Source organism: Micromys minutus (genome assembly GCF_963924665.1).
Source record: "Micromys minutus genome assembly, chromosome: 9".
NCBI classification, from domain to species: domain Eukaryota; kingdom Metazoa; phylum Chordata; class Mammalia; order Rodentia; family Muridae; genus Micromys; species Micromys minutus.
This window is the reverse complement of record NC_137978.1, coordinates 60,141,740-60,165,115: the sequence shown is the minus strand read 5'-3', so window position 1 is coordinate 60,165,115 and position 23,376 is coordinate 60,141,740. Positions and strand designations below refer to the sequence as shown.

The following is a 23,376-nucleotide window of genomic DNA, read 5'->3' as shown; positions in this document are numbered from 1 at the left end:
AGGTAAGTCAGAGGATAGAAAGACCCAGAAGACAGCATTCCGCGGTGAATGAAGACCAGACACCAAGTCATTGCTTTGGATCTGGCTTGGTTAGGAGAGAAGCACATTCTTTTTTCTTGCCTCACTCATCCTCAGATGAAGCTGCCACAGGGGACACAGAGGACTCTGTATCCTTGAGAGTCACAAATGCCAAGTGGCTGACGTAACCAGAGGTGAACACCACACAGAGCTAACAGTGCTCTCTGTCCATTAGCACCCAAGGCTGGACAAAGTTGGCTGGCTCCCCACATCCTCTCTAAGGATCTTCACCCTGACGCTGTGGACGAAGCCTCTGGTCTGTTCCACAGACCATTGCCGTCTAGAGGGGTTCAAATGATAAGCATTTGGGGAGACGGGGGTTATGGCAGCTTTTTAGGGAAACATGGTTAATAACAAGCATCCTGGGAAACAGGGCTGCTGTGGCTCCAAGAAGAAGTATTAAGGAGGCTGTAGGGGTATACGTGTGTGTGTGTGTGTATGTGTGTGTGTGTGTATGTGTGTGTGTGGTACGTTTGTATGTGAGTGTGCATGCTATGTGTGTGCACTTAAGTGTGCCCCTGATGAGGAAGCTTTCTATTTGCCCACTCCGTTTTTTTATTCATTTTCGAAGAGCGTCACTACCTCAGGTTGGCCTTGAACCTCGCTCTTAGTTTATTTTCTATGGCTGTGCTGAAGCGCCATGACCGAAAGCAACTTGGGGAGGGAAGAGCTTACCTGGCTTACACATCCTAATCATCTCTGTTCATCTCTGTGGGAAGCCAAAGCAAGAAGTTCATCCAGACAGGAGCCTGGAGGCAACAACTGAAGTAGAGGCTGAAGACGCTGGTTACTGGACAGCTATCAGGATGACTTGCAGGCAAGTCTGGAGTATTCCCCTAGTTCGCCATCCATGTGGAGGGGCCTAACCCACTGCCACAGTTGGGCTCCATGCCTGGTACCAACTTCTATCCTAGTCTGTTGTCTACTGCTGTGATAAACACCTTGGCCAAAACCAACTTGGGGAGGAAAGGGTTTATCTCATCTTACAACTCTCAGGTGGCCCTCCATCATGGAGGGAAGTCAGGGCAGGAATTCAAGGCAGGAACCGAAGAAGAGGCCATAGAGAGACACTGCTTATTGGCTTGCTCCCCGTGGTTTCCCCACCTCTTGCTTTCTTATAACATTCAGGATGACCTGCCCAGAGTGGCACTACGATGGGTTAGGCACTTCCACACCAATTATTAATCAGGAAAATTCTCCACACACTTTTCTGCAAGTGAATCATTTGATGGAGGCATTTTCCCCGTTGAAGTCCCTGCCCCGAGTCAACTTGACAAAACAAAACAAACAACCCAACCCCCCAACCCAACCAACCAACCAACCAACCAAACAAACAAACAAAAAGATCTAACCAGCATATTTACTATGGAGCTGAGGAAGGCCCAGAAATAACCCTCTACCTTCCGAGTTCTAGACTTATAAGCACATGTAGCAAACGTGGCTTATGTGAAACCAGGGATGGAACTCAGGGCTTCTGCACACTAGACAAGCACTTCGGCTTCAGCTACACCCACAGGCCCTGCTACAATTATTTATGTATCATTTTTATGAGTCTGTGGTATGTGTCTGTGTGTCTGCATGTAATTACACGTATGTGAAGGCCAGGGGTCAATGTGTCTTCCTCAAGTACTTTCTTGCTGAACCTGGAGCTCACTGATTCGGCTGTGCTGACTGCATAGAACCGAGCTTCCTGCCACCTCAAAGCTAGGATTACAGACCCACGCTGCTGTGTAAAGTTTCCATGTGGATGCTGAGAACCTAAACCCAGGCCCCCATATTAACATGCTGGGCACTTTCCCAACTAAGCTACCTCTCGCCTCAGCCTCCCTTCTATAATTTCCTTATAATTCTTTTGTTTTGTTTTGTATTTTAAGACAGGGTTTCTCCCGCATAGCCTTGGCTGTCCCAGAGCTCACTCTGAACAAGTGCTGGGATTAAAGGCGTTTGCCATCCTCCCCCCAGCTGTTTTTAAATTTGATTCTAAACGTGTGCCCAGTGTTATTGGCGGGAGAGGGGGGAGGGGCATGAAACCCATGCAAGGTAAGCACTCTGAGGTTGAGCTGCCTGCCCAGCCAGGAGACTGGTTTTTAAAGGATGTGCCCTGCAGTGGTTTCTGCCAGAAATATCCTCCTGGGAGCTCAGCGAGGTATCCCTCTGGGTCACCTCTCCAGGACTTTGCTTGGGAAAAGAAAGCCAAGTACTGGGTACAGCATGAGCCACCCCCAAGCAACGGACCCTTATTTACAGATGTGCCTGGTCTCCTGGAAGAAAATGGGTGTGTTCTGAACAGAGGAGCAGGCTGCAGGCAGGTGATGACCCGAATGTGGATCTGAAGGATGGCTCACGAGTGGGGTAGAACGTGTACTCCAGCAGCAAGCCCAAGTCCCTGGCTTGGAAGAGAGAACTTGGGCAGTGGTTAGAGCCTAGCTCAGAGCATGGCTAACTTCATGACCCTGGGCAAACCACAGGACCTCTCTGTGCCTCGGTTTCCCTGCCTGCCAAAGGTGGGTACTCAGCTTCTTCTGGGAGTCGTGGGGGACTGTCCCAGCTGATGGAACTGTGCCTGCCTTGTGCACACCGACTGTTCTAGCTACTCATTGTCTCTGCATCAGAAGCATCAGAAGATGACTCACGGATGCTTCGAAAACAAGCTACTCTTTAAACCTCACTTTAAAAAAAAAAATCTTCATTGCTCTCATTAGATATCCAAAAACCGTAAGTGCACACGGGATGGAGATGAGAAATCACACAAAGAGCTACCTCTCGGTCCTCTCTCACTCCATCAGACACTCTCCAGAGCTCCAGCAGATGTGCCAGCCCCTCAGCTGTCCCCTCATGTCCCAGGATGCCTGGTCTTTCTGAATTTTAATTTTCTCATCCAGAAAATGGGTGTGAGGGTAACCATGACGTTACTGGTCATGAGGACCTTTGGCCCTCAGCTGAGCTTAGGTGATACACGGCACCCAAAGGACAGGGTTTTGGCTGGACAGTAGTGGCACATGCCCTTAATCCCTGCACTCTGGTGGGAGAGGCAGTTGGACCTCTGTGAGTTTGTAGAGGGGCCCTGTCCGAAACCAAAACAAACAGAAGCGAAGTAAAAGAGGCGAGGGATGGATTGAAACTCATGGACACAAATCCTTTCCAAAGGCAAGAAACTCGCAATGTTTGTTACACATTATTTATTTGTAGAAAAAAAAAACGGCAAAATAAATAAAAGTAATAAATAAATAAATAAATACATAAACAGGATCACTTCAAAGGTGGTCCCAGAGCTGGGGAAAGAGCCCCAGGTAGAGTCAGAAGCCGGAGTCTGCAGCCATATCTTCCTGCAGCCAGGAGGTCTTCCTAATACAACCTCAGCACTGTGGGGAGGAGAGACAGGGCAGTGTGAGACTGAGGGTGAAACTGAGGCAGGAGCTGAGCTCCCCCCAGCCCCGCCACACCACACCCCCATCTGCAGTCCCCAGAAGATGTTGAAGTTTAAGGCTCTGGGAAAAACTATCTCACTAGGCCTCTATTCCTTCTGTAAAGTCAGCTGGGAATGCCCTTTGTCCTGGATAGTTCAGTCTGGAGAAGGTGGAGGGGGAAATTCTCAGAACTCTTTCTGCCTTATGAAGGGGTGATCAGACATCAAGTGGTCTGCTCTCCAAGGAGTGTGTGAGGCCCTGACCTGTGGGGACGTCACGAAGTACCCATGTGATAATTTTTGACAGGCTGTCTTGGTCTTGAAGACTGTCAGCAAGGTAGAGGCAGGCTGCGCCAACTATGCCAGAGCCGACCTAGGGGCCTCTGAGAGTGGCGTGCATGGGAATGTGATGGGTGTGCAGCTTCCCAGGGAAGTGGCAAGGTAGGTACTCACCGTTACAGCCCAAACGGCTGACGGAGCCGATCCGGTCTATCCTCTGCCCAAAGCAGCTAGAAATATGCGCTGCCTTTGAATTTCGAAGTCTCTGCTGGGCCCGGAGGGTGCTGTCTTGAGACCTTAGGACTCTTTTTGGAAGTTCTTTTCTGGGGTCTTGGTCCTTCAGGAGCTGTTCCTGAGCCATTTCCTCTGAATTTTCTCTTATCAGCTCCAGCAGCTTCTGTGACAGATTGGGGAGCCCAGACCTCAGACACACACACACACACCTGACTCCCCCACCCTTCCGTAGTGCCCATCGGTTCAGGGATCTGCTACCCAATCTTTCCGTTTTCTGACTCTCACATGGCTAATTCCCAAAAGACATGAGGCCTTTTCATTGCCACCATCCAAACCCTTCAGGCAGACCCCATCTCTCTATGCAGACCCTCGGTGCTCACCTGCATCTTGAATTGTTCTGGAGACTGGCTAGGACTTCCCAGAGGATGGGAGTGACCTCCCAGCGGTGACAGGTGAAGAAAAAGCAACAGTAGAATCATCTGTGACAGCATCTTCTGGAGATCCATGCTGCAGAAGCGATGGGCCAGGCTGCTGCAATGGTGCCCTGTTCCCTCTTGTCTCTCTTCCTCAAGCAGCTTGTGCACTGGCGTCTTCAGCAACGGTGCCTCTGCCTTTTATCCCAATCTGGGTGTCCGGCCAGCCCTTCTCATGAAGTAGGGGTGGGATTATCTCTGATTTATCAGTTGCATTCCTGCCTGCTGAGCTCAGGACCTGAGAATTCACCCCTCTGTGCCTGTGTGGAGTATTCATTGTGGGTGGAGGCTGTGGAAAGCAGGCCTTGTATAGAAATGGGCTGGGCTAGGGTGGGAGTGTGTGTGTGTGTGTGTGAGTGTGTGTGACACTAACATCTCCTTGTTTCCTGCTCCCTTCTTTCATGCAAACCTGCCCCACCCCTATTGGAAATGGCAGGGAGAACCCCAGCTTTTCCAGCCTGCAGCAAGTGTGGGGCTTATGGGGTGACTCATCAAAAACACTCCCAGACAACGCCCACCATCAGCAGCCTCCCTGGGAGACCGTCCTCCGGACCTGTAATCCAGGCACTGCCTGGATTCCAAGCACCTAGCTGGAGGCCTGAACTGCACCACTTCCGGGCATTCTGGTAGCTGTCCGTGGTTCTGATTGCCACGAGTGAACTTCACACAAACTTTCACATTCTCTCCTCAACTAGTCTCCAGGCCAGAAGGAGCTACGTGGCTCACACAACCACTCTGATACCCTGCCCCACCTTCCAACAACCCCTTGTGAAGATTTCGGCTCGAGGATGCTCACTCTCCAATGTCAACTGGATTAAAAGCGGGGATATGACAACGAACTTCTGGAATTCCAGCCCTCCTTTCTGCCCTTTAACAAGACGATTAGGATGGCATTCTGAGCCTGGCCCAAAGATGAGGTCACACAGCAATGCCTTCTGGGGCATCTCCAGGTGCCAAAATCTCCTCCCCCACCATGAATGGAAGAAAAGGGGTGCCTAGACACTAGACATGTGGGGAGGGTCTCTCCCAGCTCCCTTAGCTGATCAGTCATGAGTGACCTCTCCCTCACACACCCAGCCTCCCACTCAGATGAGAAACGAGACTCCGAGAGAGTAAACCTGTGGTATACACACCCAGGTGTGTGGTCAATGTCACTGTCCCTTCTGCAGAATCTGTACTAACAAGTGTCACGTTGGTCAAGGACAATGACCAGGAGTGGCAGTGGGCTAAGGCAGAGATGGAGAAAGAGGATAGTTAGAAGATCTTGAGTCCAAAACCAGTCACATTTGGAGAAAACTGTCAGATTCTTCTGCAAGTTTCTGGGCCTCTTGGACCCATGTTTGCACGAGTTTCTGTGTCCTGACCGAAGGGAAACACACTCTCTCCTAAGCAACTGTTTTCAGGGGGCAGAGAACCTCTCCAGCTCAATTCTTAGCTCAAGCCTCCTCCTTGAATTTGGAGCCTTTAACCTCAAGGCATCCCTCCTACTCTCCCGGTTGGAAGCACACAGCCCTTAATCCTTCTCACACACAATTTCCCTCTAAGAAACAAATTAGCCTACCACCCCCACATCAAGTTTTAGTAAACTCTCAAGGACACAGGCATAGTAGAGCCAGATTCTTGGCCAACACGTCATACAAAATGGCTCCCAGCCAAATTCTTGATAGAGCCTATCTCTCCTCTGAGATAGGTCCCCACTGTCCACATTTCCAGCAGCGTCCCTGTTACCCAGCTTGCATGTGGCAGGAGTTTGAAGTCATTGGTCACGCAACACCCACACCCAGGAAGCAGAGAACAATGAATTCATCTTCCTCTCCCTCTCTCTCTCTCTCTCTTCCTCCATGTATGTGGTCCAGGACCCCATCCATAGAACGGGGCCACCCACAATGAGTCTTCTCACCTCGACTAATATAATAAAAATTATCCCCAGTGCTGGAGAGGTAGCTGAGGTGCTTTAGAGCACTGGCTGCTTTTCTACAGGCCCCAGGCTTGAATCTTGGGCCCACACGGTAGCTCACAACTACTTATAACTCCAGTTCCAGGGGGTCCGACACCCTCTCTCAGCATCTACTTATTCTGTTGTTGCTTGTTAGAGACGGGGGTTTTATTGTGTAGTCCTTAGCTGACCTGGAACTCACAGAGATCTGCCTGTCCCTGCCTCCTGAATGCTGTGTTTAGCAGACATATTTTGAAACACGATCTCCTAGCCCAGGCTAGCCAGAACAGACACAGGCTGTTAGGTCCGTTGTCTGTGGTGGTTAAGTGAGTATGGACGTTCAGTTTCTAACACCGACATGACAGCTCACAGCTGCAGGTAATTCCCTGTATGGTCTGAGCCTAGCACCAATGTGAGGTCTGCTCCACCCACCCTTCTCCATTGTTTCAAACTGGAAGTACATCCCAGCTCTGTGCAGCAATGGTGGCTGACCAGAAAGGAGTCTTCAGTGTCTTTGTCTAGACATTAGATCTTCAGACAAAGCCATTTATGGACACAGCTTCTGACCTCCTCACTTTTAACCTTCAAGCCTATCCTACAGCTGGTGTTGTGGAATCACAGACTGTGTTTAAAAACCCAGTCTGACAGGGACACACTAGTTAGGTCATCTTTTTAAGCAAAAAGCCGTTAGAGCATGCAGTGGAGGTGGGGGGAGGGTGTCTGAAAGCAGAGCATTTCATTCTTCCTAGACCAAGAAAGGCGTCCAGACTTAAAGGATGGGCCAGTCCGAGACCTCTAGAAGCAAGCTAGGTTAACACATGGCCTGCTTTGTAGCAGTCAGAGGAAGGGGACTTTGGACTACATGAGGCAGGAGAGTGAGTGGGGCTTGGTTGACCAGCGGATGTGGACCCTGGGCAGCAGCGGCTGGTTATGTTCCCAACCTGCTCACAACAGAGTCTGGAGAGTCTGGGTTCCCACTTTGTCTCTGCCTTGTCTATGAACTCTGTCCCCTTTGTTCTCTTTGCCTGTAAAGATGTATCTAGTGTTTTTTTTTTTTAAGTCCATGGGTGTTTTACCAACATACATGTATATGGACTGTGTGTATGCCATATGGTGAAATTTCTTTCTTTCTTTTTAAAGATTTATTTATTTATTTATTACAAATAATATATTTATTATATATTGCAGCTGTCTTTAGACACACCAGAAGAGGGCATCAGATCTCATTACAGGTGGTTGTGAGCCACCATGTGGTTGCTGGGATTTGAACTCAGGACCTCTGGAAGAGTAGTCGGTGCTCTTAACTGCTGAGCCATCTCTCCAGCCTCAAGTCTTTTTTTTTTTAATGTGTGTGACTGTTTTGCCTTTGTGTGTGTCTGTGCACCACATGTGTGCTGTATACCCTCAGAAGTCAGAGAGGGTACCATCTCTCCTGGAACTGGAGTTACAGGAAGTTGTAAGCCATGATATGATGCTGGGAATTGAACCTGGGTCCTTAAGAAGAACAACCAGTATTCTTAACTGCTGAGCCACCTCTTCTGCCTTCCACTGAGTCTTACACCTGCCCTCCTTGGCTGTCTCTTATTCATATACCTACAGTGGAAGCAGAGAGTCTCCAGACAGTGCTCTCTGTTGTGTCTTCTGCCTCCTAGCATGGTATCCTGTTTTCTGTGCTTTGCTATAACAAAAGGTCAGAGGCAGGATACTTCTCACAAAAAAAAAAAAAAAAAAAAAAAAAAAGAATTTTTTAGCTCACAGTTATGGAGGCTGGGAATTGAAGACCATGGTGTTTGTATCTGAGGAGGGGCTTCTCTCTGTACTGTGGAGTGTAGAGGATAAAGAACATTGCTTTCTTCTTTCTTTTCTGTTTTAATATTTTAAATGTATTTTTATGTGCATTGGTGTTTTACCTGCGTGTATGTCAGTGAGATTCCAGAACAGGAGTTACAGGCAGCTCTCAGCTGCCTTGTGGGTGCTGGGAATTGAACCAGGGTCCTTTGGAAGAGCAGCCAGCGTTCCTAACTGCTGAACCATCTTTCTAGCCCTACCTCCTACAATGTTTGTTCTGTTTTTTGTTCTTTTTTCCAAGACAGGATTTCTCTGTTCTTTGTGTAGCCCTGGCTGTTCTGGAACTAGCTCTTCAAACCAGGCTGGACTCACAGAGAGATTCATTTGTCTCTGCCTCCCAAGTGCTGAGATTAAGAATATGCACCAAAAATAAATAAATAAACTAATTAATTAATTAATTAATTAATTAAAAAGAATATGCACCACATGTTCTACTGAAAGCTTAGTTCTACGACCAAACTTCTGCAGAAATAAGGCACTCACCAATGAATCCATGAATGGATTAACCTCCCTAGGTCCTCCCTGTATTCACGTGCATTTAGGAGTAAGCCTCTAATATATGGGAACACATTCAAACAGGATTCCTTTGTCCTATAAGTTAGTAAAAGCTTCATTTAACACCCCCCCCACATACTTCCTTCTTTCCCATAGGGAAGTCCCCAGGCTGGCCTTGAATTCCCTATGTAGTCAAAGATGACCTTGACTGTACCTTCCCAGTGCTGGGATCACAAACATATACCAGGTACTCCTGGTTTATTCAGTGCTGAGGATCTGATGCAACTGTCTGCCTTTCAAGTTCTAGGGGATCTGATACTGGTGTGAGGCACTGACTGCTCTTCCAAAAGTCTTGAGTTCAAATTCCAGGAACCACATGGTGGCTCACAACCATCCGTAGTTGGATCTTGCACCTTCTTCTGGTGTGTTGAAAACAGACCACTCATATATATTAAATAAATAAATTTAAAAAAAAAGAAAAAAAGAAATTCAATGTTTCTCTTGTTACAGCTGCCATGCCTGCCCCCTAAGACAGTTCTCTCACTGACCCCAGGATGGAGTGGCTGAGATGGCCCTCTACTTGCGGACTATGAGTATTTTAGGGCACAGAAATGGGGCATGAGGGAGCCAAGGGAATCACATAATCCAGCTAGGGATTTATGTTAGGGCATCACACACTCTTGGCTACACTTTCTGTGCAGGGTGACCTTACTCTGTGATGAACTATTTCTTTGTGTCTGCGAGAACCTTTCTTTCTAATACAGTACCATGTTCAAGTCCCATCAGTTAAAACACGGCTGTGTCTCCTTGGAGACTACCACTTAATGCAAGTGTGAGCCCCATGATTGCAAGCCAACCGTGGGTGTTGGAGGAAAGGAGAAAAACAGAGAGAGAGTATGGCAGACAAGGAGAGTGTGAACCACACCGGGAGAGCCACATTCATGAATCGCTAGAGGCACACATGAGAATAGAGATGCTGAGTGGGTTACACATGAGGTTTTTTGATAGAGTCCTTGGAGGGAGAACATACTGTTCTAGAGACAGACGACATTGGAATAGGACTGGTGTACCAAAAGGAACCCCGTGACAGATCCATCACAGGAAGGGGGGGTGATGGCAGGGCTCCAAACACCTTTTAGCTGGCTCTTTCCCACAACCTATTTCCCTGCGAAGGCAGGACTCATGGCTCACACCCAGAGCACCGAGCTGGCTGCATCTGCCTAGGCAGTTGATAACTGGGGGTGGCCCTGCCCACTTGTCATTTAAAGGGCCATGTGGGACAATGTAAGGGGCTGGGAAAGCAAGATGGGACATAAGAGCAGAAAGGGGTAGAGCTGGTGAGATGGATAAGTGGGTAAAAGAGCTGGCTGCCAAGCCTAATAATGAGGGTTTGACCCCCAAGGCTCACGAGGAGAATGAAGAGAACTGATTGACACAAGTTGTCCTCTGTGTCCCACATGGACACCTGCACACAGTCAAGATAAATGAAGGAATGCCATTAGAAGAACAATGGGTATCATACTGAGAAAACTAGTGTCTCTCACCAGTTCATGTCCACCCAGAATCTCAGAAATCAGATCCCTACCATTAGTAAAGACGTGAGTGGCACTCAGCCCTGTCTGTCACATGACCTTGAGTGACCCTCAGTCCTATCAGATGAATGTGAGTGATCCCTAAGGCCAGTCAGACCGGTATCTTTGTAAGAAGACAGATTGAAAAGAAAAGGTGGATGGGGAATGGGATGTCATAAACATCATGGTGACAATGCTTAGAGGTACTGAGGACCTACAGTTGATATTGCTGGCTTCCTACAAAAGAGCTTGTACCAGAACCCGCTTTGTCCCAAACTCCTGAGTTATTTACCAAGAAGGTAGAGGAAGGATCAAAATCTACATGAGGAGTGTGCACAGGCAGACTTCATGGGATACCTAATGTCCTCTTGAGATCAGCTAAACTAAACAAAAACAAAAAAACACAGCAACAGTACCTCCAGGGTTCTAAGGGGGTTAAACGAGTCTTTGTGTTAGGATCCGGAATGCTCTCCTTACCGAAGAGCAAAAATCACTGTGAACAACCATCTGTAATGGGATCTGATGCCCTCTTCTGATGTGTCTGAAAACAGCTACAGTATACTTATATCCAATAAATAAGTAAATCTTTAAAAAAGAAATAAATAAATAAAAGAAGGCTTCCAGCACCATCCCTTTCGCATTGTGAGTGCCAAAGTATCTTAGTTAAATCTCTACTGCTGCAATTAAACACCGAGACCCAAATAAACTTGGGGAGAGAAAGTATTTTACTTACACTTTTCTTGTCACAGTATCTCATGTAAGGAAACCAGGACTGGGCCTTGGAGGCAGGTACTAAAGAAGAGGTTATGGAGGGGTGCTGCTTACTGGCTTGCTCTCCACCAATTACCCAGCCTGCTTTCTTGTAGTATCCAGGACGACCCACAGTGGCACCACCCACAGTGAGCTGTGCCCTCCCTCGTCAATTACTAATTGGGGAAATGCCCCACAGGCTTGCCTTTCTCTAGCCTAATGTCCTGGAGTTTCTCGGCTGCCTCCTCTCAGATTTTGTATCAAGCTGAGATAAGAGTTAGTGCACACAGGGGTCTGTTCCTTTCTGAGTCTCCCCGAAGAGATGTCTATTCTATTAAAGCAGGATGTATACAACCTTCAATGAAGGCTTAAGCCACCATCATGGCTAGTGTTAAAAGATGTTATTCTAAGTGCTGGAAAGATGGCTCAGGACCCAAGTTCAGTTCCCAGCACCTACAGCTCACAACCACTTACAACTCTAGCTCCAAGAGACTGGATGTTCTCATATAGCCTCCTCGGATACCTGCACAGTATTCGCGCGTGCACACACACACACACACACACACACACACACCTGAGTAGTAAATCTTTAAAATATTAGGATTAGTTCCTTGAGAACTTTGTGCAGTATGTTTTGAGCATATTTGTTCCTACCCCACTCTCTCCAGACCCACCTTTTTACCCATCTCACCTTGTGTTTTGTTTGTTTGTTTGTTTGTTTCTTTCTTTCTTTCTTTCTTTTCCTTTTCTTTTTTTAAATGCCCGTCAAGTCCAGTTTATGCTTTGCCTATATATTCTCGGATATACAATTTCCCGATAGGGAACGGCCAACCAATCGAAGAAAGCTGACTTCCCCTTTCCCAGCAGCCATCAGTTGGCAGCACTTCCTCAGCGGGGGTGGGACTTTATGCCTGCTTGTCCCCACCAGCCTGGGATGTCATCTGGCTCAAGCTTGTACAGGCCTTTTTACATGCGCCATAGCCACTGTGAGTCTGTCTGTGCAGCTGTCCTGTTGTGTCTGGAAAACACTTGCCTTGAACTTTACCCTCTGGCTCGTCCACTCTTTCCAGTCTCCCTTTGTGCAATCATCCGAGCCTTGGAAGGAGGAAATATAAAGCAGATGTCCGTTTAGGACTGAGTGTTTAGCAGTGTCCTATTTGTGTTGCCTTGACTGGCTGTGGGTCTGTGTATCAGTCATCCTCTGCCTCAGTGGAGAAGCATCTTTGGTGAGGATTGAAAGACTTATTGATATGTGGCTGTGATAATCAACCATCACACAGATTATGGAAGCCATTCAAATCCTTATGCAATACAACACACACACACACACACACACACACACACACACACACACACACACCATAACAGGAGTTGAAATTAGAAAAACAATTGGCTCTATATCTGTTTTTATGACTCATGTCCTTTTGCCCATGCTCCACTCTCTCCCATCACCTGAAGATATTCTTACTTGGTCTCCCTTCTGACCATGTACAGTACCCACACAACTCCTTTATGTTAATGTCTGCATGTATAGATGTGGACCATGTGGGTGTCTGGTGCCCATAGAGGCTGGAGAGAGCACCTGACCCCTGGGATGGGAGTTACACAGTTGTGAGATACGGCTAGGAGGATGCTGGGAATTGAATTCTGGTTCTCTGGAAGAGCAGCCAGTGCTCTTGGCTGCTAAGCCATTTCTTTATTCCCCCACTTACACATTTTTATATGAAATGAAAAATAAAAGATAAAAAGCAAACAAACAAAAAAGTGAAGGAAAATTTTAAACTCATTCGGGAAAAGAGGCTTTTAAAGTCCAGGGAGGTGAACATCTCTCCCACACTGTGCAGCCTCTCTCTCTGCACTTCCTTCTCACCTTTCCCTGGTGCAGATCCACTGCAAGCATCATTGGAAAGCTCCAGAACCTAGCTATCTCCATGACAGCTGTTGAGAACTCAATTTCTATAAGGACTGAAAGATCAGTACCCAGAAATCATTCTTAATTTTTATTATATTGAGACAGAGTAAAGCGGTTCCTTTCCCCAAGGCCTCTAGCAGGTGGCTTGGCACTCTGGCCCAATCTCTATCCTCAGGGTTGCTGGGACATGTCAGGTAGATGGCCCTGAGCCTGTAGGCTCTGCTGGCAGGAGCATTTGGTGATGTCTCCTATTCAGGCATTCACTGAAGCCTAGACAGATAGTTTGAATGATAATTGTCCCCATAAGCTGTTATATTTGAATGCTTCAGCCAAAGTTTGCAGAGCTATTTGGGAAGAATTAGGAGGTATGGCCCTCTTGGAGGAGGTTTCAAAAGTCACAGCGTCTCTTCACAGCAATATAAAGATAGCTAAGAAATTGGTACCAGAAGTGGGGTTTTGTTGTGACAAAATCTGACCGTGCTGGGTTTTTTTTTTTTTTTTTTTTTTTTTTTTTTTTTTTTTTTTTTTTTTTTAAAGAAATGTGAAAGGGGCTGGAGAGACAGCTCAGTGGTTAAGAGCACTGACTGCTCTTCCAAAGGTTATGAGTTCAATTCCCAGCAACCACATGGTGGCTCACAACTATCTGTAATGGGATCTGATGCCCTCTTCTGGTGTATATGAAGACAGCTACAGTGTACTCACATACATAAAATAAATAAATGAATCTTAAAAAAAAAAATAAAAGAAATGTGAAAGACATTGAGAAGGACTAGGAAAGCTGTTGAATGGTTGAATGGTGTGAGGATTAATGAGATATCTTAGTTTAATCTTGGAAGACAACAGTTCTGAAAGCAATGTGGACTATAGAGGCCCAACTTAAGATGTTTCAGAGGAAAAAAAAAACATTAGCAACTGCACTAGAGACCATTCTTGTGACATTTTGGGGGGGAAAATGTGGCTGGGTTTTGTTCTTGTCCTAAGAGTCTGCCTGAAGCTATTGAAGAGTTTTGCACTAAATTTGTGGAAAGAGATGATTTCAAAATCAGCCCAGTGTTGACTCTGTCTCATGACTATTGGTCATCTGCCTTATGCTGGTCTACAATGAAACTGAGCACATGGAGCAAAAAGAAATAGAAAATGTACAGGTTGAGGAGAAAAGAAAAGCACCATGAAATGAATGTTGGAGCAAAGTCTCATGCTTAAAGAGATTAGAAATTTAATGAAAGGCCTTGTGAAATGGAATAAGGGAGTGGAGCCCTCAGTGCAAGTTCCTAGGCTTCTAACTTTTAAAGAGGAATCTTTTGCTCCTAAAGCAAAAGAAAACTTAGTCAAAAAAAAAAAAAGTGTCAGTAAGGCAAAGCTTATGTAGAATCAAAAAGCAAGTTACATACTTCTAACATACAGTGGCACAGTATACACATTACCATCCTAAAGCAGGGGAGAAGGGGCGTGTGAGGAAGTCAAGGGCAGGACCAGTTTCCATCTCAACAGGCGGAGACCTTGGCAGCATCATCCGTGTGGTTCTGATTGAGACTCATGAAGGATACGAGAGGGAAGGGGCTGTGCTTAAAGATGCTGCCACCAGGTGTGTGGTGTGTGGCAGGGAAGGCCTTGCATCAAGGCCCCAAAAGGCTATTGCGTGAAGGTGAAGCCTGGATTGCACAGACCAGCCCAGGGTGTTGGAGGTGTCGACACCAGCCAAGGAGAGCTGCAGCGGGGCCATCCCAAGAGAGAGAAGTGTATTGCCGTCAGCAAAGCTGGAAGGGGAGAGCCATCAGGCTACAGGATTTGGAGTTTGTCCTGCTGTACTTCTGTCTTGCTTTTGGTCCACTGTTTCCTCACACGCCCCTTCTCCCAGAATTTAGGATGGTAATGTATATTCTGTGTCACTGTATAAGTATGCCATTTACTTTTTCTTTTCACAGGGGTCGCAATTAAAAGATTGCCTTGAGCCGAATGCAATGGCTCACGCCTTTAATTCCCCTACTCAGGAGGCAAAGGCAGGCAAATCTATGTACATAGCTCCTGAAAAGCCAGAGCTATGTAGAAAGACCCTGTCTCAAAAACAAACAAACAAACAAAACAAAACAAAAAGCTCAGAAGAGACTTTGGAAACTTATAAACAATTTCGAAAGAGCATGAGGACATTTTGCATTATGATATAGCTACAAACCTATGGGATCTGGGAGTGGGTGTGCTTAAATGCTTGGTTTAAAACTGGTGAGACTGTTTCAAGGGAAGAATTAGGAAGCGTGGACCTGTTAAGAGAAGGTATGTCAGCGCGAGTGGGCTGTGGGCTTTGAGTTTTCAAAAGTCCAAAGTATTCCCAAATAGTCAGTCCCCACCCCACCCCACCCCCACCTCAATGCTGTTTTAATTTCCCCACAAGAAGGTCATAAACAAACACTCTGAAACTCTGAATCTAACTCTGTATCTCTGGAAGAGCAGTCAGGGTTCTCAACCTCTGAGGTATCCTCCAGCCCAATTGTTACATTATTTTAAAGGCAGTTTAAACAAACAGACTAAGTACACCACAGGTGATCGGTCTTGAATCTTTTTTTTTTTTTTATGTATATTAGTACACTATAGCTGTCCTCAGACACAGCAGAAGAGGGCATCAGATCTCATTACAGATAGTTGTGAGCCACCATGTGGTTGCTGGGGATTGAACTCATGACCTCTGGAAGAGCAGCCAGTGCTCTTAACCTCTGAGCCATCTCTCCAGCCCGGTCTTGAATCTTAAGGGGCCTCCAGTTGTGTTATTGACTTGGCTGTGAGGTCCTTCTACCAAGTAAAAGATATTTTCTTAGTAACGGTAGTCATGTTGAGACAGAATGAAAAGAAAGAAGATTAAAAGACATGGCAAGGAAAAGAAGTCCTTCTCTCTGGGTGACTGCGGCCAAAAAGTATCCTATGATCTCAGCACTCTGGATGCTGAAATAAGAGGATCACTGTACGTTCGAGGCCAGCCAGGATATACATTGAAACACTGTCTCTAAAAAAATAGATGAGCACTTAAAAAAATATTTGTGCTATTTCAAGCCACCACATTTTGGTCAATTTACCATAGCAGCTACAAGAAACTAATCCAGAGGGTGGAGGAGACAGTGAAGGAAAGGGGTATGGAGAAGTTAGTAAGGGGTGTGTGTGTGTGTGCATATGCAACACTTGGGGTTAGAGGAAGAAAGAGTTTTATGTCTTTACCTGTCTAGCCACACCTCCTTTCTCTGCTCCCCAGCTGCTGGCAAGCATTCCTCACCCCTCTGTGGCTTGTTTGTTAGTTTCTTTGCTTGTATGAAAGGGTCTCATGTAGCCCAGGTTGGCCTAGAACTCGCTAGGTAATCCAAGATAACCCCCTACTTCCGGCTCGTGAGTGCTGGGATGCCAGGAAGGTGCTACCATGTCTGGTTTTAAATGTTGTAGCTTTGTGAGACTGTGAACATATTATAAGATCTTTGAAAAGGAAGAGAGAGAGAGAGAGGGAGAGAGAGAGAGAGGGAAACCAGCCCCTCAGTTCATGATCACAGCGTCTGTCCCCAACCCCCAGTTAGTGAACATTAGCTCTCCTCCAGGGTCCCTGGGGGTATACACCTCCTGCCTGGGCCTGGCTCGCCTTGCCTCTCTGGTGGCCTGGGAACTGGTGGTGTGGAGAAGCTGCCTTCCCGGAGCTACCGGCTGTCAGCACCTGCAGAAGCCACAGCATTGCTGTGAACTCTGTCACTTTAGCAGCTGATAAAGCCCCACAGCCTGCAGGTCTGGAGCCTGGGCCTCCCACCCTGATAAGTCTGAGTTGTCAGCGAGTGTCAGCAAATGCCCATACTGCTGTGTTCTTGCAGCCTCCCTTGGCATCCATTCTGGGCTCCAGGCGACCTGTTTATGGTTACTGCTGGACACCTTGAGGTGACCCAGGGGAGCCAGCCACAAGAGCAGGAAGAAGGAGGGGGACTTGGCACTTCTTGCAAGGGGCCCACAATGGTGGAGACCCCACGATTGAGAGGCTCCCCCCACCCATTCCCTCTGTTGTCAACAGGTACTTTTTTTTGACTGTTGGGGAAGGCTCAGCAGCCTCAGGGAAGAATGCCCAGGCACGATTTCTCTCGCTATGAAAGAGGGGGTGCCACCTACAACTAGGTAGAGGCCAAAGAAATTACTAAATAACCTACTGTGTACAGGGTAACCCTCTATTACACAATGACTAATCAGCCCAAATCTCCAGTCTGCTCAGATAGAAAATGCCCACGCTGAGTTACAGAGGCTAGAGATACCAGTCCACACAAGGGAGCCTGGCGTAGACCAGGGCCAGTCCCTTTCCCCATCTTTAGTGGCAAGTGCCGAGCTTTCTACCTTGCTGCCTCTAGACCATGACCACTGTAGGAAGGATTCTAATCCCTTCCTGAGTGCAAGTCCTTGAGATACTCCTACTTAGTGTTCTGGGAAGACATGTGGGGTCTTCACCAATTCCATCCTACAGGAAAGAAAAGTGAGCCTCGGGGCTGTTGCCTGGCTCCTGTCACCCCTGCTCCAGGCTGAACCATGTCCCTTAGAAACTAAGCTTGTTGAAGTCCCAAGCTCCAGGACCATAGGAGATGACCTCATCCGGAGACAGGGTCTCTAGAGAAACATCAAAGTGAAATTATTAGAGGTCACCCTAATCCAATGTGGCTGGCATTCTATGAGAGGGGCATTTGGGTTCTGCGTGTGCTGACACACACCTGTACTCCAAAGCTGTCCCCCAGCCTTCCAGGGATCACAAAAGGCTGACCAGCCCCTGGGAGACTTCAAGGTAGCAAGAATTGTGCCAAGCAATTTGCAGTTTTTGGCTCATTTAACTTTCATTTAGAAAACAAAACACCAACCAACCAAACAAACAAACAAAAATGACTTCAGGGCTAGGGAAATATCTCACCATGTAACACGCTCACTGAGTGAGGACCCGAGTTTGGGTGCCCAGAATGAATAGAAAAGGTCAGGCATAGCAGTGTGCCCTTGTAACCCTGGAGCTGAAGAAGCTGCGGCAGGAGGATCCCCAAGGTTGCTGGCCTGACAGTTCTGAGCTCCTGCTTCAGTGAAAAATCCTGTAGGTGGAGAATGACAGAGAAAGTCACCCTGTGTCAAGTTACCGTGTCCATGTGCACACTCATGGGCTCAGGCAGGCCGGCAGGCACACAGACATTTGCACACATACATGTGCATGCACGGTAACTTGCCACTCTGAATAGTTCTGCATACCTGACATATCAACACTCGGGAGGGAGAGTGGAAGGATTAGGAGTTCAAGGCCAGCCTCTACTACCATAGGCGGTTTGGGGCAAGCTTAGACTACATGAGATACTGACCAACAAGGGGCTGGAGAGGTGGCTCACTGGGTAGAAGCACTGGCTGCCCTTCCAGAAGTCCCAGGTACAATTCCTAGCACCCACATGGCAGCTCACAGCTGTCTGTACCTCCAGTCTCCGGGGAATCTGGTGTTCTCGTCTGGACTCTATTCACACGTGTACAGAACTGCCTCCCCATATACATCTAATAAAATTGAGATAAATATTTAAAACAACAAGGATATAAAAGACAAACATAAAGCAATTTAAAAGAGACAAGAGCCATTTGGACACAAAGACATGCAAGTAAACAGGGGACCAGCCTGTGACAGTGACAATAGAGGTCAGGGGGAGATATCAGAGCATTTGACACTCCCTCAGTGGGGCAAATAAACTTCAGCGAGGCCCTGGGACTTCTTCATAGTACTCCGGCTCCCCAGCAAGGTTATGGCTTCCTGCTAAGGTTGCGGTGCATTGCTGGAACCTCCCTCCTGCATACACGCAAATCTGCTCAGCTATAAGCCAAGCCAGTGAAGCCAGCACCTGTCAGGGACGGGGAAAGGAGACTTGTGTGACCCTGCAGCCCATGGATGCTGACAGGGGTGTTGGAGCCAGGATTCAGACTGAATAAGCCTGGATTCAGATCCTGCCTCTCGTGCGCTTTGGGGTAGATCCCTTGGGGGCTTCTTGTTTCAAGCATCCCAGTCAGTAAGATGTAAATAAAAGCTACGGATTTCGGGGGGGGGGAGAGTTCTGTTTCTGAGATGAGAGTTCATGTAGCCCAGGCTAGTCTCAAACTCATATGTAGCTGAGGATGACCTTGAACTTAGGATCCCACTGCTTCCACCTTCCAAGTACCAGGGTGACAGGCTTGTATTGTCATCGTGTCCAGTCTTACACTGAAATGCTGAGGCAAGAACACAGAGCTTTGTGCGTGCTAGGTGAGTACTCTACCCACTGAGCCACACTCCCAGCTCCCAGTCGTCGTTAAACAAGATGAAACGTGAACTTTTTGGAACACAAGCCGGTCCCAGGGGACATTGCTATGTGGATGTCTTTGCTACTGGCCACTGGAAGCCTAAGGGGCTTGGTTACTAATAGCCAGCTGTGACCACTGGCTTTCATCTGTGGGGTCACCCCAGCCCCTTATCGAGTTGCTTCTCAGGAGCATAGCTGGAGGCTTTAGATATTTCGTCAGGGTGCTGCTGTCCATCCTCAGCGCTCCTCTTCACATAGCTCTGGAGGAAGTCACACGGACAGGGCACAGGCAGAGACTGAAGTGTTGTCAGCAGCTGAAACACGTTCCTGGAATTCTTCAGCCCACCCACCACCCATGTGGAACCCGGAAGAGCCTGCAAGTGCTTGGGGTCAAAAACCAGAGCTGCAGCCACAGCCAGGCAGGAAGGAAAGAGCAAACTGATCCATGCAGGTGACAGGTACGTGCACACATCAGTATTACCATGCGGTCCCATGTCCTGCTTAAGCAGACATTATTCATCGATCCTGGAGTGGTCCTCTATCTGGAGTCACTGCGTTTGCCAGCCCTGTGTGGAAAAAGGGTCCCAGCGTGGGGGGAAATGATGAGGGTCCCTGGGAGACGCTAGGGAAGGGCTTGTCCCTGCTCCAAAGGCTGAGCTCAGCAAAAACTACTGACACCCGCAGGAGTTCTGTACCCTACTGGAAGAAGGGGACCCAAAAGGCCCCTGTTCTCCAAGAGTCTCTAAGTGTTGATCCCTGCACACCCAAGAGTGTAAAGAGAAGTGGCTTGTCAGCTTGGGCTACAGAGTGAGTTCAAGCATGAATTATTACACACACAGCCCCACGCACACACACACAAGACCAACAATTTTTGTTTGTGGTGTTTTGTTACTATGATGATGAAGGTTGGCTCTCACACCTGACCACCCCACCCAGAAACCAGTGGTAGAGAATATAACAAAAATAAAAACAAAACAACAATAAACCAGTAAAGTAAAAAGCCCCAAGACATGTAACAAAAAATATTGGGCCGTTATCTCTAGAAGAAGTAGGCCATTAGCCGGCTGCAGAAAGCTGGCCTCTATAAATTGTAAAAATGGGGGGGAAAAGGAAGTTAAGCTTTAAAAATATACATTTACTTATTTTATGTGTATGAGTGTTTTGCCTGCATGTATGTATGGGTACCACATACATTCAATGCCCATAGAGGCCAAGAGAGTATACCAGATCCCTGGAACTGCACAAAATTTAAGTTAAAGACAACTGTGAGCTGCGGCGTGGGTTCTAGGAATCAAATCCAGATCCTCTACAAGAACAGCTTTAACCACCGGAACCACCCCACCAGGCACCAAGGATACGGTATATTTTAGTTGAGTGAGACAGCGTAAAAGAGGAGGGGGAGAGCAACAGGCATTCCCTGGTCAAAGGTGGACTGGTAATCAGAACTGTCTATGGTTCTGGGCCTGGGTAAGCCGAGTCAAGAGCTGTTTGTGTCTCATCCTGGAAGGCAGCTTCATAAGGACTTCTGCACCGCCCTCTGCAGTCAGATATCTGGGACGTGTCTGTGCCATGAACCTGAACGGAGAAGACTCTTAAGTGACAGAGGTGAAGTCCTAGGCCAGGCAGGCTAGGGATCCTAGACCCTTCCTGGTTTATCGCCCAGGCCACAACACCAGGCCCCAAGATGGCTGCCTCTTCCAAGCATCTGCCTCGCCTACTCTTAAGCCGGGAATGGAACAGAAAGCACAAAGGACGGTCAAAAAAGGAAAGGCACTGCCCAGAAGGTCAGTCCTACACCGACAACAGCTCTGCCCTCTCGCCTTTCCTGGCTTTGTGCACAAGGGAAGTGGTTGGAAACAGCCCTGGAGCTGGCCAGGGAAGAGGTCCCGTGACCACCACATGACCATAAGGGAGGTGGAAGGTCCCATTGGTCTTGCGGGCTGACCTCATTGTCCAGGATTGCCGGAGCGCTTCCTGGGGTCACATTCCGCGTTGAAGAGCCCCTCTCTCAGACCTTGGTTGGCGCCAATGTCTTTTTAGGAACCAAGGCTCTAATTTTAGTGTTCCGGCCTTTGACACCTTCTCGAAATAGCTCCCTGGTTTTGCTCCTGTCCCTGCGTCCTCCTTGGAGGAGGCGAACCCCCTGCGTCCCCGTGATCCGAGTCGGTGTGCAGTCTCCAGGCCTTGTATGGGTTTCAGGGTAGCAGGTTCTGTCCCTGCCCTGTTTATGAGGCTGGATGAAGAGGACCTGTCTTTGGCCAAGGGCAGCAACTGGCACCTCAGAAGACCTGCTCCAGCCATCTTGACCGGGCCTCAATGAGTGGTGCCTCCCCCACTTCCTCCTTGCCAATCAATCTCTGTGGTCAGACAAGACACAAATTCAAGTCCCCAGACTCTAGACGTCAGGGCTGCCTAAACAAAGTCATGTCAGCCTGTAGGAGTTGGGGGTGAGTGGACCACCTGAAGTAGGGGAAAGGTACCTCCATCTTTTCTGTGCTTTTTTTTCTATCTCCCACACAGTGGCTCACCTTTCCCGAGTCTTTGCTTAGGTGCCAACTGCTTCCTGTACATGATTTAGTTCAACTCTCTCAAGCACTTAAAATTGCCCCCAAGGTCACACAGCAGCCAAGGGATGAATCTAAATTCAGGAAAAATATGGCTCCCAGCCATTTGCGGGCCACGCGGGACTGATTTTTTTTTTTTTTAATTCTTTCAATTTTCTCACAGCCGTCCTTCCCCAAAACACTCTATAGCACAAAGCAGCCCAGAAGGGTGGCCTGAGGTCATAGCCCGGACGCTCAGCTGTACAGCATAAGCTAGATTGGCATTCTCAGAAGAAGGCTGTGGCTTGGCCAGGAAGTGACAGATCTGATAGTCACAGGCAAAGGCCAGCCACATCCAGGAAAAGGATGTGCTTGGAAGCAGCTCTGATCCCTAGGTAATCAACATCAAGAACCCCCACCTCCCCGTCCCCGCTTTTGCAATCCCGGGAATAGAAACAGACATCTTGAGTAGGCTGGGCAAGTGCTCCACCACCGAGCCACATGCCCAGGAGAAGCTCCCTAACTGGAGCGATTGGTTGCTGGAAACGCGATTCTGCAGCTCCCTGAGACCACAGCTCACTGGGATTCGAGTTCTGCTGGGCAATGGATACATCACAAAGGAGAAAAGCTAGACTAGTTCAGGTTCTTCTTCTCTTCTGCAAGCCCCACTTGGAAGAGCTTCCCAGTGGACAGTGGGTAGGGGAGCACACTCCTGGGACCCCCTCCAGGAGGGCTCCTGCCTTGCTTCCCAAGAGTCTGACCACAGAGTCATGATAGACAGAGCAGGGAGAGACGGAGTGTAAGGGGAGAGCGGAGAGGGCTAGGAAAGCCGGTAGGCCGTCCCTGCTAGCCAACTTTACTTCCCTGGACAAAAGCATGACTCTGGGCTCGAGGAAGCTCCTTCATTTCAAACCACTGGCTTTTAGCTCCCAGAGAGGATAATGGCTCCTCTGCCAGAAGTGGGGCCCAGCAGATCCGCCCTGAGCTGGCTCTCAGCACCAGGAGGGTCGGAGAAAGCAGGCAAACACCAGAGCACCGAGGGAACAGAGGGGAATGTCCTGGGAACCTCGGAAAGGCAAGAGCCTAGTTCTGTGGGGTCTGCAGCTGGAACATACCTGTAGGGATCCTTCAGTGAGTGATGTCAGCCAGTGACAAACAGCACCTGTCAGGCAGCTGAGGCCATTTCAGGCCTAACAGGACACTGGAGCTCAGAGGGCTCGGAGGGCAGGAGTGTCTCTCAGGGGAATGGGGCCGTTTTGCCAGATACAGAAGTAGAACAAAGACATTATGGAACACTTACAGTGGTTTTCTGGGAAAATCTGATTTTAAGATGATACTAAAAGGTTCAGGTCTGGGTGCGGCTCCACGGGAGAGCACTTAACCTAGCATACAAGGCCCGAGGTTCTCTCTCCATTGCCAGAAAGATGAAAACAACAGAAATGGAAACGTCACATTTTCCAAATAAACACGTCTGCGACTGTGCCCAGCTGTGGCGAGAGATGGGAGGTAGCCCAAATGAAAGTCATGCTTTTCTTGATTAAAAAGTATATTGTCCGGC

The 23,376-nt window shown here is 48.1% G+C and overlaps 1 protein-coding gene across 1 annotated transcript; it reads right to left on the bottom strand.

Annotated features, from left to right (window-relative positions):
• Positions 1 to 3,327: 3,327 nt before the first annotated feature.
• Positions 3,328 to 4,503, bottom strand: NPPB (natriuretic peptide B; the record flags this gene model as incomplete). The annotated part of the gene is made up of 3 exons (XM_080921285.1): positions 3,328 to 3,350; positions 3,938 to 4,160; positions 4,378 to 4,503. 3 exons carry the CDS (start codon positions 4,501 to 4,503, stop codon positions 3,328 to 3,330), a joined length of 372 nt encoding a protein of 123 aa, XP_080777411.1.
• Positions 4,504 to 23,376: the final 18,873 nt, after the last annotated feature.